Source organism: Erpetoichthys calabaricus, chromosome 5 (genome assembly GCF_900747795.2).
Source record: "Erpetoichthys calabaricus chromosome 5, fErpCal1.3, whole genome shotgun sequence".
In the NCBI taxonomy this organism is placed as follows: domain Eukaryota; kingdom Metazoa; phylum Chordata; class Cladistia; order Polypteriformes; family Polypteridae; genus Erpetoichthys; species Erpetoichthys calabaricus.
Genome location: NC_041398.2, coordinates 108,237,242 through 108,249,636, shown reverse-complemented (window position 1 = coordinate 108,249,636; position 12,395 = coordinate 108,237,242). Strand labels below are relative to the sequence as shown.

The 12,395-nt window shown below is 36.5% G+C and overlaps 1 protein-coding gene across 1 annotated transcript in view; it reads right to left on the bottom strand.

Annotated features, from left to right (window-relative positions):
* gabra2a (gamma-aminobutyric acid type A receptor subunit alpha2a) overlaps positions 1–12,395 on the bottom strand; it is a 353,372-nt gene that overhangs the window by 162,986 nt on the left and 177,991 nt on the right. The window contains exon 6 of the mRNA XM_051928333.1: positions 2,342–2,424. Within this exon, the coding sequence (XP_051784293.1) occupies positions 2,342–2,424 (83 nt within the window). The remainder of the gene's footprint in view (positions 1–2,341; positions 2,425–12,395) is intronic.

Below are 12,395 nucleotides of genomic sequence, written 5' to 3'. Positions count from 1 at the left end.
CGGTTCCCTTTTAAATGCCTCCGCGTGTGCAGCAACTCAATCGTGCACCGCAGAAAGCCAATGAAGCAATTGAGCCAAACCACACCCTCACGTGCAGGTGCGTCTCATCTCAGTTACCTCACAAACCTCCCAAGCAGACACACCCATGGAAATCAAGCCAGCCATTCAATAGTTTATTTATTTAAAGACAGGCCATTGCTTACTAAGCAATATAAAGTTGCACATGAGAGAAAATCTGTTCTTAAATCAATGTCTGCAATTTTCAGTGTCTGACATTTTGATTTTTTATGGTCATAGCAAAGCAGACACAAATAGGAAATTGCAGACATTTAAATGAGAAGAGAAATTATTGGGAACCAGACATATTCTTGAGATAAAAACGATTAGACCTGTTCCATCGTCTATCAATATTTCAGCCTCTATTATGTGGCTGCAAAGAGCTATGGTACGGCTTCATATGGTTGCTTTGCTATTCTTTGCTTTCAGAATCCCGCATCAGACACTTTCTTCTGGCATCGACATATCTTGGATTCAAATTGGATATACTTCTAGAGAATGTGTTATTTGAAAATGAATAAAAAAGGGAAATAGAAGTAGCAAAACATACTGGATTTATCCCACAGAACATGACTGGCTAGATCAGTACCCTCAATATAAACGTTTAACCATCAAAGTCCACAAGTTTACCCCTGGGATAGTACCAAGGTACACCATACAATGATATTAAACGTTTCTACTTTTAATTTATTCGTAAACTTTTATGACAATCTGATTGTATGCATCCTTGATTTGATACTGAAGATGTAAGAAAATAAGGAGTCACAGAGTAAGATTTCTCAAAGAAGCTGCCACTGAGTAAACACTCTCCATTCCCCTCCCCCCTCCACACCCCCAGCTGTAGTGTGGATGACAGAAACCAAGGTAAACATACATACCAAATGTCATGTAAACCGGTTGAGCTGTGCTTGAGTGATATCTGGGCATACAGACAGACATTCTTAACTTTATTTATATAGGTTAAATTTTACCACAAATGTTACAATTTTTCATGACAAAATTTCTTTATATATCTTAATATTTAGACCAGGGGTTCTCAGACTCGGACCTTAGGGCCCACTGTGGCTTCAGGTTTTTGTTTCAACCAGATTCATAATCAGTGACAACTACAGATAGCACTGATCTCATTTAATTAGCTGGTATTTTTTCTGTTCTCTTATTCTACATTTAGAAACGCACAGCAGCATGACTTTTACATTTATAAGACATTTAGAAATATTTCTATTTTTGCTATAGATTTAAATGCTTAACTCTCTGTTGTTGATTTCATTATATTTTGCCATTTCTCTATTCAGTTTGTTCCCTTCATTGTGTCATAATAATGACAATTAAAAACTAGCAGAGCAGACACCCAATAAAACAACACAGAATTGTGAAAGGCTGGGACTACTTTACTGTAGTGTCAGACCCACTAATTAATAAATAATGGATTATTAATTAAGCAATTAGAACACCTGCTAACTAAGCAATTAGAACACCTGCTATATATATATATATATATATATATATATATATATATATATATATATATATATATATATATATATTTATATTGTCACACATGAGTGTTTAGGAGACAACTAAAGGGCTTGAGTACATGTAATTCCACTCCGAACCAGGGAGTGGCGAAGTGCACTAATTCTCCCTCTCGATCTTTTACAGACCATTCTAGGGAAATCCTGCGCAGCTCAGGGGCAGCCAACGACGTCACTTTCGGTTCTGGTCCTGATGACATCACTTCCTCCAATGGCCTTTAAAGCCACCATCTTGCGCCAGTAAGGCAGTTCTGTTTTGGACTCTGTTGTATGAACATGTGCTTTGGCATCAATTTTGCAGCCGGGAAAAATTATATGGGTGGCTGCCCCAAACCTTCTCAATGTCTTTTATGGTCGTTCTTCTTACTAATATATATATATATATATATATATATATATATATATATATATATGTATGTATGTATTTCTGTATTGTTCCCTAAACACAGAATGTGGGAAATAGCGGTTAACTTAATTAGCCTGTGAGTCCAATTAAAAACAGAAGCTGGCTGGAACAAAAACTTGCAGCCACAGTGGGTCTCCTGGACCAAGTTTGAGAGCCCCTGATTTAGACCCTTCAAAAAAAATAAATTCATCACTGCTGAATAAAATTACATCTTTATGTTTTAGTGCATTTTCTCATAAAGTTAACAATTCTGTTACAAAGTTTCATGTCTTTTGTTTACAAGTTTCATGAAATAGCCTAAAGCTATTTGCTAAGAGGTTTACTTCTTTTATAGAATACTTACAGCTACCAAACTTTAATGGGCAGGCATGAGTGTCCATGGGAAAATCTTCAAGGTGCATTGGGCATTCAGCTTGCACAGTAAGCCTAAAAATAATAAGAGAAAATTAAAGTAATCCACTTTTATAAGCAACAGAAGTAAAGGTAAATAATGAATGAAGTATAATAGATATGAATGATATCAGGTATACAGACTGTTGTAGAGGCATTCATTTGTGATACATTTTTAAAAATGTGAAATACGTCAAAAAATGAAAATATATTTGCCTAGGGCATGCATTTGTGAGAGGCTGAGCTATTTCTTGCATACTGTATTGTTCATACAGTATTGATTATTTACAGTCTATTTAAAGCCTAATGCCCTATGCACTTTGCTAAATCAGCTTTTCTCATTTTCTACTAGGTGCATGTGTGGAGATGCTATTGGTTATCTAGTATGACAAAATTGTAATTTGCCTGCTTTTGACTACACCAGGTGAGGTTTCCATGCCAAGTTGCTGTCATATGAAGGTCTTTTGGAGGACCTTGTACCCATATTTGTGTCCATCATACTACTGTCCCCAGTGCTAGCTGTGTACATGAGGTTATCTGTGAGACAGCCTGACGGTGTGGGCTAGTCCCACACTCCAGGGTCCTTTTGGGAGCCTCTTGAATGTGCTACTACCAATAACATACCTGAAGGATGAACCCAGCAAATGAGGACACTCCCACAAAGCAAGGGATAGGTGTGAAAGTGATGTGCAAAAATTCCATAATAAATAAATAATCCATAATAACAAGTGAGTTGTGGAGGTTAAAAACCAAATAAATACTTCCCTAAAAACAAGGTTAAAACAGTGGCAGGTATCCCTCCTAAGAAATACAACCACTGGTGCATTCCGATAAACACACCTCCTTGGCTTAACCCCAAACATGTCATTGCAGCCAAAGAGTCCCCTAATCAGCAGTTAAGTCATCCTCCTGCGCTGCTTCTAGGCTTGGGCCCCTGCTGCCGTCTATGACCCAGGCAGGGCTCCACGCCATGTTTTCAACTCCTGCTGCCAGATTCGTGGTCCATGGCTCTCTTGCTTGTTCACTTGCTTACTCTCACCGGCTCGCTCCACGTCCTGCCTTTCTGTCAGTCCCATCCTGGTAAGCTTTTTCTTGCATTGGTTATTTTAATGACTTTCTATTCCATGCTGCATTTATTATTAATTTTTACAAATTTGATATGTTGGATATTTTAGATACAAGAGGATTTAGAATGAATTACGTTCAGCATGTCTACAGGGAAAATCAAAGTGCAGCACAGTGACAGGAAATGAAAACCAAGGTGTGTGTTGCCAAAGTTTACACAAAGCCATTTAACAGTTCTATAAAAATTAATGCATGAAATAAGGATACTGGCTTGGTTAATCAGCTTTCTGTTTTGTAAAATTAAAAGCTTTAAAACTCAAAAAGGTATGACAAGGTTACCCATTTAAATGCAGAGAATTCACAAAATATTTCTAAGCAGAAAAAAATAGTTTAGGTAGACTACTCCTGCATGTGCTTCATTTTGCAATGGATATGGATTAACTATGAAGTTTTATGATTGACTAACACTTTTTATTTAGGCCTGTGTATTTATTCATACATCTATGCAACATAAATAACATTCTCAGGTCATGGAGGAACCACAGCCTATCCTAGTGCTGTAAGGTACAAGGGAGCAATCAACCCCTGGTAATGTGCCAGTCCATTGCAGGGTCAACTCATGCACACGTCCTTATTCACATTCACCTAACAAGCATCTTTAAGATGTGGAAGGAAAAGCATATAATGTGTGCCACATCATTAAAATTAATTCTATGTATGCTTCTTGCTCATATCACCACAGAGTGCAGTAATTTTTTTAAAAATGTTGAGTTCTAAAGTGAAGCATATTTTAAACATTTTAAAAACGAACTAGCTTGTGTTTTGTAATAGACCTAATGGGTACTGGGGACAAGTGAACATGAAACTTATCCTTACCTCGAGAAAATAGTACCAAGAATTTGCAATAAAATGTATTATATCCAGTTTAGTTTTAATGTTACAAACATGCCTTAGAAACGCACGAGGCCCATTTTTCTTAAAACGAAAACTTTGCTACTTCAAAGTGGATGTACTAAGTAAGTTTTAATGCTTTTCTTCACCGTGGGACCCATTAGCAGACTTTGGCATTTCAGACTAGCAGGGAAACAAGAACAATACACACTTAAAAAATGTGGGTAGTTTAGAGTTTATGGGAATGAGCCAAAAGTAATTTCTCCATTATAAAACGCAAGAGCAGGTTAGTTATATATAGATATTTTTTTTTAGTTTAAAAAATATGTTTCACTTTAGATTTCAGTTTCTTGTGGGATATTTACTTTATACCATGATTGTGAAAAAAATAACCTTGACTTGAAAAATTCCAAACTTATCTTTTAATATAAATTTATCAAAGTGTAGATCAGTTTGAGGATGTTTGTTACTACCATTTACTTACTGTATTGTATTATCAGTATCATGAAGGTAAAAAAAACCTAATAAAAAAAAATACCCCTCCAACTTGTTGGCTAGTGCCAACGTGGTGTATTCTATCCCTTATTATAGTAACACTTCTTGCACTTTTATGATTTTGTTCATAATTCATATCCTTGACCCAGAGCTTGCCACATGGTTCTGTTTCTCAATATCTCCAGTGTGTTATCTCTTAAGCAAACCTCCCTGAAGGCCATTTTTCTGCTTTAATCTGCCACTTCACTGCTCATCTTTGGGCCATATGCACTAAAAAGTACAGCTCTTACTGTACTCTTTTGTTGTTCTTAAGTGTTGGAAGGAGGTTCCTCTGACCATTTGAACTGCTTCAAATTTATTGATGTTCTGTTGCATCTCGAAGTCACATATCCTCATGTGCCACCTTGAAACGGCATATACTTTGCATCAGGTCTATTCTGAGTATCAAACAGTTTTTCTGATCTTACTCACCTTTAATCTACTTTTTATACTAATAAACTGACATATAGTGTTTGCAACAAGGGCCGATCTACCATCAGGGCATTTTGGGTGCATGCAAAGGGGACTATGACAGCAACAGGTCATTTCACCCAAACGATGAAACAATCGAGTTTCCATGTGCCCAATGCAAGAGTGGGGTAATACCACATTGAGTTGAACTACCAGGTGTCCATACACTGCTTTATTAAACGTATGATCACTTCTCTTAAAGTGATAAGACACCTAGGGGCAACTTCTTGTACTCCACCTAAGATTATCATTCTGAGTCCAATTGTAGTTTGCAAGAACTGAAACATTTTGATTTTTGCAAGTCACACTGTATAAGATATGGGCTAAATAAAGAATAATTGAGTCCTCATTTTTATATATTACAAACACATATTACACTGATGTTTTTCATTTTATTGGAAGATGTCTTATTATTATAATAATATTTTATGGATAAGTGTGTATCAGACATTGAGTTCATCAAAGTGAAGTTCACTGTATAAAAATAAATCAGCTTAATATAAAAGTAGTTTCCCGGTTATAGCTCACACAGCATGGGTCCGTTTTCTGCAGTAGATCAGTAGTTTTTTCAGTACATCAGTCGCATCCAGCTAGTTTCTACAAGAATATTAGTCTGCCATCTCAGCACTTTTCTAGCTCTGCCAAAACTGGAAGACTGCGTCTCTGGCTGGCGGCTAACACTGAAGCCCTGTCACAGATTGTATAATGTTATTCTTTTGGAACGGCTCACCCAGGCATTTACTTGTCGGCTCCCCACTTAAACCAAAACCTGCAGGGTCGTGTACAAATTAGCTGGGTTTTTTTTTTACCTTTCCTTGTACCCTCTATCCATTCACTCTCACAATGGCACAGAAATTCATAGCCTCGGCTCAGGTGCCACAGAGACACCCTCATAAAACTTTCAGAAAAGATGGTATCTCATTCAAAGCTGACTCATGGTACTTAGGATGCAAAAGCAGACTTTGGCATTTCAGACTAGCAGGGAAACAAGAACAATACACACTTAAAAAATGTGGGTAGTTTAGAGTTTATTGGAATGAGCCAAAAGTAATTTCATGCCCTAAACATAAAACTTTTGTTTCTTGTTTTCCCAATGCACAAGTACAAGATATTATGAGAAGCTCCAACAGTCTTTGAGAAAAACAAGGACAGGGCTTATCGACCTCCTAAATATAATGCATCTGAAGCAGGTTATAGACACTGGTGTATCAGACCATTTCTGCATTTTATTTGATGTAGAAATACCGGTGACTTGCACTAAAAAGCAGAATTATCAGTAGAAAATGGTATTTTGATGCCACAGCCTCCCCTACATTTGCTAATATTATGTGTGACCATTTTGAGAATATTGGTTATCCTAATATGGCCAGAAATGTAACCAGTAAGGTGGACAATTTTAATGCTAAGATGAGTGCTGTAATTAACATTGCAGTCCCAGAAAAAAATGTTAAAGAATCTACCAGCACCAGAATACCTTGGAAGACTCATGCTCTGTCTACACTTAGGCGGACATGCCGCAAGGCTGAGAGTAAATGGAGAAAAACAAAATTAATAGTTCACTACAAATATTACTGGTGCATATTACTGAATACTGAAAAGCAGTATGACTAGAGAGGCAGTCCTGTTTTTCTAAAATTATAAATGAAAATGCAAGAAATCCAAGAGTTTTATTTTCTACTATCGATCATTTTCAAAACCCAACTGACTCAGCAGATTGCCTCCTGAATATTTCAAGCCAAACATGAGAAGCTTTTGCAGCATTCTTTAATTACAAAATAAACAATATTGCAGTCCTCAAAGGCCTATACTGTTGAACCTTATGAAACTCACTATAGTCAACATAATTGCTTCACTAAAATAGGCTTACCTGAACTTTACAGAATAATTGATAGTCCCAACATGTTCTTTATTTTATTATTTTTTATAACTTTTATTGAATTAACATGTAACATTCCATACAATCAAGTCAGACTTAACGAAACTAAATTCAATTCAGTCCCCACCCATGAGAAAAAGAGAAAGGCCAACAGCCAGAGTAAAACTTTTGAAAGTAGTACAAAGGGAAAGGAGTCTTTCTCCCCAATATACAGTAGGTGCTTATTCTAAAATATTATTGATTAGATCCTGCTAGGTTTTAAAAAACAGTTTTGAACAGATCCTCTGAGAGAATTTGATTTTTTCCAATTTCAAGTAGTATATAACATCAGTTATCCACTGACTTAAAAGAGGTGGGTTAGAATTCTTCCAGTTGTGCAAGATAAGTCTATGTGCTACTAGTGAAGTAAAGGCAATTACAGGTTGTTTGTCCTTCTTCACTTTAAGTCCATCCGGGAGTAAACCAAACACAGCTATTAGTGGATTATGAGTGATTGTGACACCAAGGCTGTTTGATAGGCATTTAAAGATTTTTGTCCAGAATGATGTTAATTTGGTACACACCCAAAACATGTAGCCTAGTGAAGCTGGAGGTTGACTGCAACGTTCACAGGTTGGATCTTGCCCTGGAAACATTTTGTATAATTTTAAACAAGATAAATGTGCTCGATAAAATATTTTAAGTTGAATAACTGAATGCTTTGCACATATGGAGCTAGAGTGAATTCTGTGCATGACTGCCTTCCACCCCTTTTCTGAAATGTTAAGTAAGAGATCCTTTTCCCACTGTACTTTGGGATCTTTAAAAGGAAGGGACTTTAAAATGTGTTTTATATATTATAGAAATGCTGTCTGAGTTCCCAAGACTGATCATTATCTCTTCTGGAATAGAAATAGATGGGAGGTAAGGAAAACTGGACAGACTTTGTTTAGCAAAGTTTCTAATTTGGAGGTAATGGAAAAATTGTGTTGATGGAAACTAAATTTAGAGTGTAATTGTTCATAAGATGCAAAGACATTATTTATATACAAATATCTAAATGATTTAATCCCATATGTTTTTCAAACATTAAAAACTGTGTAAGTTTGAGGGGGTGGAAAAAGGTAGTTATCATGTAGAGGTGCCACAGATAAAATATTCTCTGACTTGAAGTACTTCCTGCATTGGTTCCATATTCTGAGTGAAAGAAGGACAATTAGGTTCTTAGTATATTGACGATACCTTGTGTTTACTGGTGTACAAAGCAAGGTATATAAAGAGGTACTGCAGCAGTTCATTTCTATTGCAGACCAAGTTAGTGTGTGTTCACCTGTTTGTGTCAGTGTCCAGGCTTTTATAGCTTGTATGTTTGGCACCCAGTAATAAAACTGAAAATTAGGCAGAACCATGCCTCGTTCCAATTTATGTCATTGTAGGGTCGCCCTGTTTGATGCATGAATATTTAGAATTCCAAATAAATTAGGTTATCATTGAATCTAATTTGTTAAAAAAAATATTTGTTAATGTATATGAGGATGTTTTGAAATACAAACAGAAGCTTAGGGTGGATATTCATCTTGACAGTGTTAATTCTCCCTGCTAAAGTAAGATGGAGGGTAGACCGTCTATGCACGTCTTGTTTAATTTTGTCCATGCAGACAGCAAAATTTTATTGAAAAAGAGCTTTATATTTACTTGTGATGTTTATGCCTAGATATTTAAACTGATCTGCAATGATACAAGAGAAGGTGTCCAATCTAATGCTGATTGATAGAGAATTCACTGGAAAAAGCATACTTTTGTTTAAATTAATTTTGAGTCCAGATATCTTGGGAAATTGTACTAGTACAGTTAGGGCTGCAGGCACTGAATTGTGTGGGTCTGATATATATGGTACCATATCATCTGCATATAGTGATATTTTCTGTTCATGTCCTTCTCTGAAAATCCCTTTTATCTCTGATGTATTTCGAAAGTGAACAGCCAATGGCTCAATGGCCATTGCAAATAGCTGTGGTGACAAGGGACATCCTTGTCTAGTACCACGTTCTAGTTTGAAGTAGCCTAAGGTATTGTTTATAATACAAACTGAAGCTTCTGGATTGGTATGCAGTAGTTTGATCCATGCACGTATGTTAGGGCCAAACCCAAATTTATGCAAAGTGGTGAACAGGTAATCCCATTCAACCATATCAAATGCTTTTTCTGTATCCAAAGGTAATAAGATCTCTGAAATGTTGGACTTTATGGGTGAATATATTACATTAAATAGATGTCGAAGACTGGAAGCCAAATGTCTACCTTTAATAAATCCAGTTTACTCTGGTGCTATTATTCTCAATCCTTCTAGCTAGGACTTTGGAGAGTATCTTAACATCATTTTTCAGAAGTGAGATTGGTCTGTATGATGCACATTGTAATAAGTCCAACATGCTCTTTAAAGAAGTTTCTGATGTGCTCATTGATAGTGTACTTGATATAGCTAACTCCTCATTAGACACTGGGGTTTCCCTGATTCTCTTAAGACAGCAATAGTTAAACAGCTGCTCAAGAAAAACAATCTTGATGCCTCTGTCTTTAACTACTTTAGACCTATTTTTAACTTGCCTTTTTTAAGTAATGTTGTAGAAAAAGTGGGTTTTAATCAGTTAAATAATAGTTTGAATAAGCACACCATTCTTGATAGGTTTCAGTCAGGTTTTAGACTAAATTACAGTACAGAGACTACATTGGTTAAAGTAGTTAATGACCTACGGGTTAATGCTGATGGAGGCAATGCATCTGTTCTCATTCTTTTAGAATTGAGCACAGCATTCAACACCATAGACTGCAGCATTCTTATTAATCGCCCAGCCAATGGGTGAGTCTATCTGGTACTGTCCTAAATTGGTTTTAGTCTTATTTAACACACAGGACATTTTTGTTAGTTATGGTTATTGTAGCTGAAGAAACCATGATATTTCATATGGGGGATCTATTTTGGGCCCAAAATTATTTTCAATTTACATGCTCCCATTAGGCCAGATTTTCTCTAAACACAAGGTAAGCTACATAGTTATGTAGACAACATACAGATTTACTTGTCTATAGAACCTGATGACACTGACTGTGTCCTTTGATCCAATGTCTGTATTTTATTACTGAATGGATGAAATGTAATTTTCTCAAGCTAAATAAGGAAAAAACAGAAATTTTGGTTGTTGGGGAAAAATGGAGAGATTGAAGATCTTAAAAATAAAATTGACCCCTTGGCTCTCAAAGTCAAGGCTGAAGTTAAGAAGTTTGGTATGATTATGAACTTAAAATCACACATTAACTATATTACTAGAACTGCATAAGATATATTGCAAACATTACACCTTGTGATATGTGGCCGGCCGTTTATCCCTGCCAATACCCCCAGGCCGCCAGGTGATCTCTCCCTGCAGCATGGAGGTGCCCCGACGGCCAGCAGGGAATCCTGGACAATGGAGTTTTTATCCACAGCCCTGCTGGATACCATGGGGGCTGCTAGAGGACACTGCAGGGAGGCCCAGAGACTCTTACGTGCCCTATAACCCGGAAGTACGTCTTAGTCACAGCGACAGGAGGAATGACGTGCTTCCGGGATGAAGAAGAAGAGTTTTTATCTGACCCGGAAGTGTTCCTAGTCACATGGACAGAGAGAGCGAAACACTTCTGGGTCACGGACTATAAAAGACTGTGGGAGATACCAGACGATGAGCTGAGCTGGGTGGAAGGGTGGCAACGCGTCTGGGAGAGTGGAGGATTGTTTATTGATTAGTATTGTATTGTTTATGAGTATAGTGGAGTGGATGGTGCTTTGTGCACATTATTGTCATAATAAATAGTATTATTGGACTTTTACCTGGTGTCTGGAGTGGTGTCCAAGGGTTCAAGGGAGCGAGAGCACCCCCTATCTGTCACAACCTCTTATACCATTGCAAGGTGCTGAAAAATGAATGCGTGTTTTTGTTTTTAGTTGACTAAATTAATGTAATGCTCTCCTAACAGGACTATCTAAGAAAGGTAGCAATCGGTTGCAGTTAGCTCAAAATGCTGCAGCTAGAATCTTACCCAGCACAAGAAAATCTGAATACATCGCACTGGTTTTAGCATTGTTACATTTGGTTGCTTGTGTCCTTTAGAATAGATTTTAAAATAATGCTAATGGTATATAGAGCTCTGAATAATCTTGCCTCCCTCCTTTATTCACAGTCGTAACCTCAGATTGTCTAACACTGGTTTGCTTATTATACCGAGAGCTAAGCATAAAACAAGTGGTGAGGTGGCCTTTTGCTGTTATGCACCAAATATTTTGAATACTTAACCATTGATTGACTTTACCATTGATTAATTAAAAAAACTATTAAAAAAAAATTCAGTTTGTCCTTTTCTTAATTTTTTTTTTCTAACAGATTATATAGGCATTGCTACACTATATACTTCATTGATGTGCTATCATTATTAATCCCTACTTTTCTCTATTTTTTTTTTCAGTTTCCCTGTGGCCACCACCACCTGATTACAGTACTGTGCAGCCACTTTTGATTATGAAATGAAAGAAGATACTCTTGTCTACGAGATCAAATGTATCAAATTAATTAATATGAATATTAAAAAATAATAAGACTGACTTTAGCACCTTTAAGTTACATAGAAAGCCCAGTTAGGACTGGGAGATCTTTTGGCCTAGAATCTCTGCAGATTTTGCTTTTTACTCCAGCATCTCACCCCTGGAGTTTTTTTTTTGTTTGTTTGTTTTTTTCTGTGCTCCCTAGTCATCTGACCAAAGATCAGACTTATTTTAATGAACTTAATAAACTTATTTTCAAATTAGGATTCTACCAATAGTATATCTGTGTTATGTAAGTGCATATGGAATTTTTATAATTTTTTTATATATTATTTATTTAGTTATATATAACTATCTAACTGGCTGTTTTTCATCTTGTAACTCTTCTTTTATATTGTGTAAAGCACCTTGAGCTACATTCCTTGTATGAAAATGTGCTATAGAAATAAATGTTCTTGTTGATAAAAGGGGAACCAAGAGTCCTCAATTTTTTGCAAGGCCCTCTTAACATGGTTGAGTGCCCAACTATCAACCGGTGTCTTGGCTCCTAGCTTGCTCCTGAAGTTTGATGCTCCAGGGACTGGCTCTGACCCCATCAATACCCTGAATTGAATT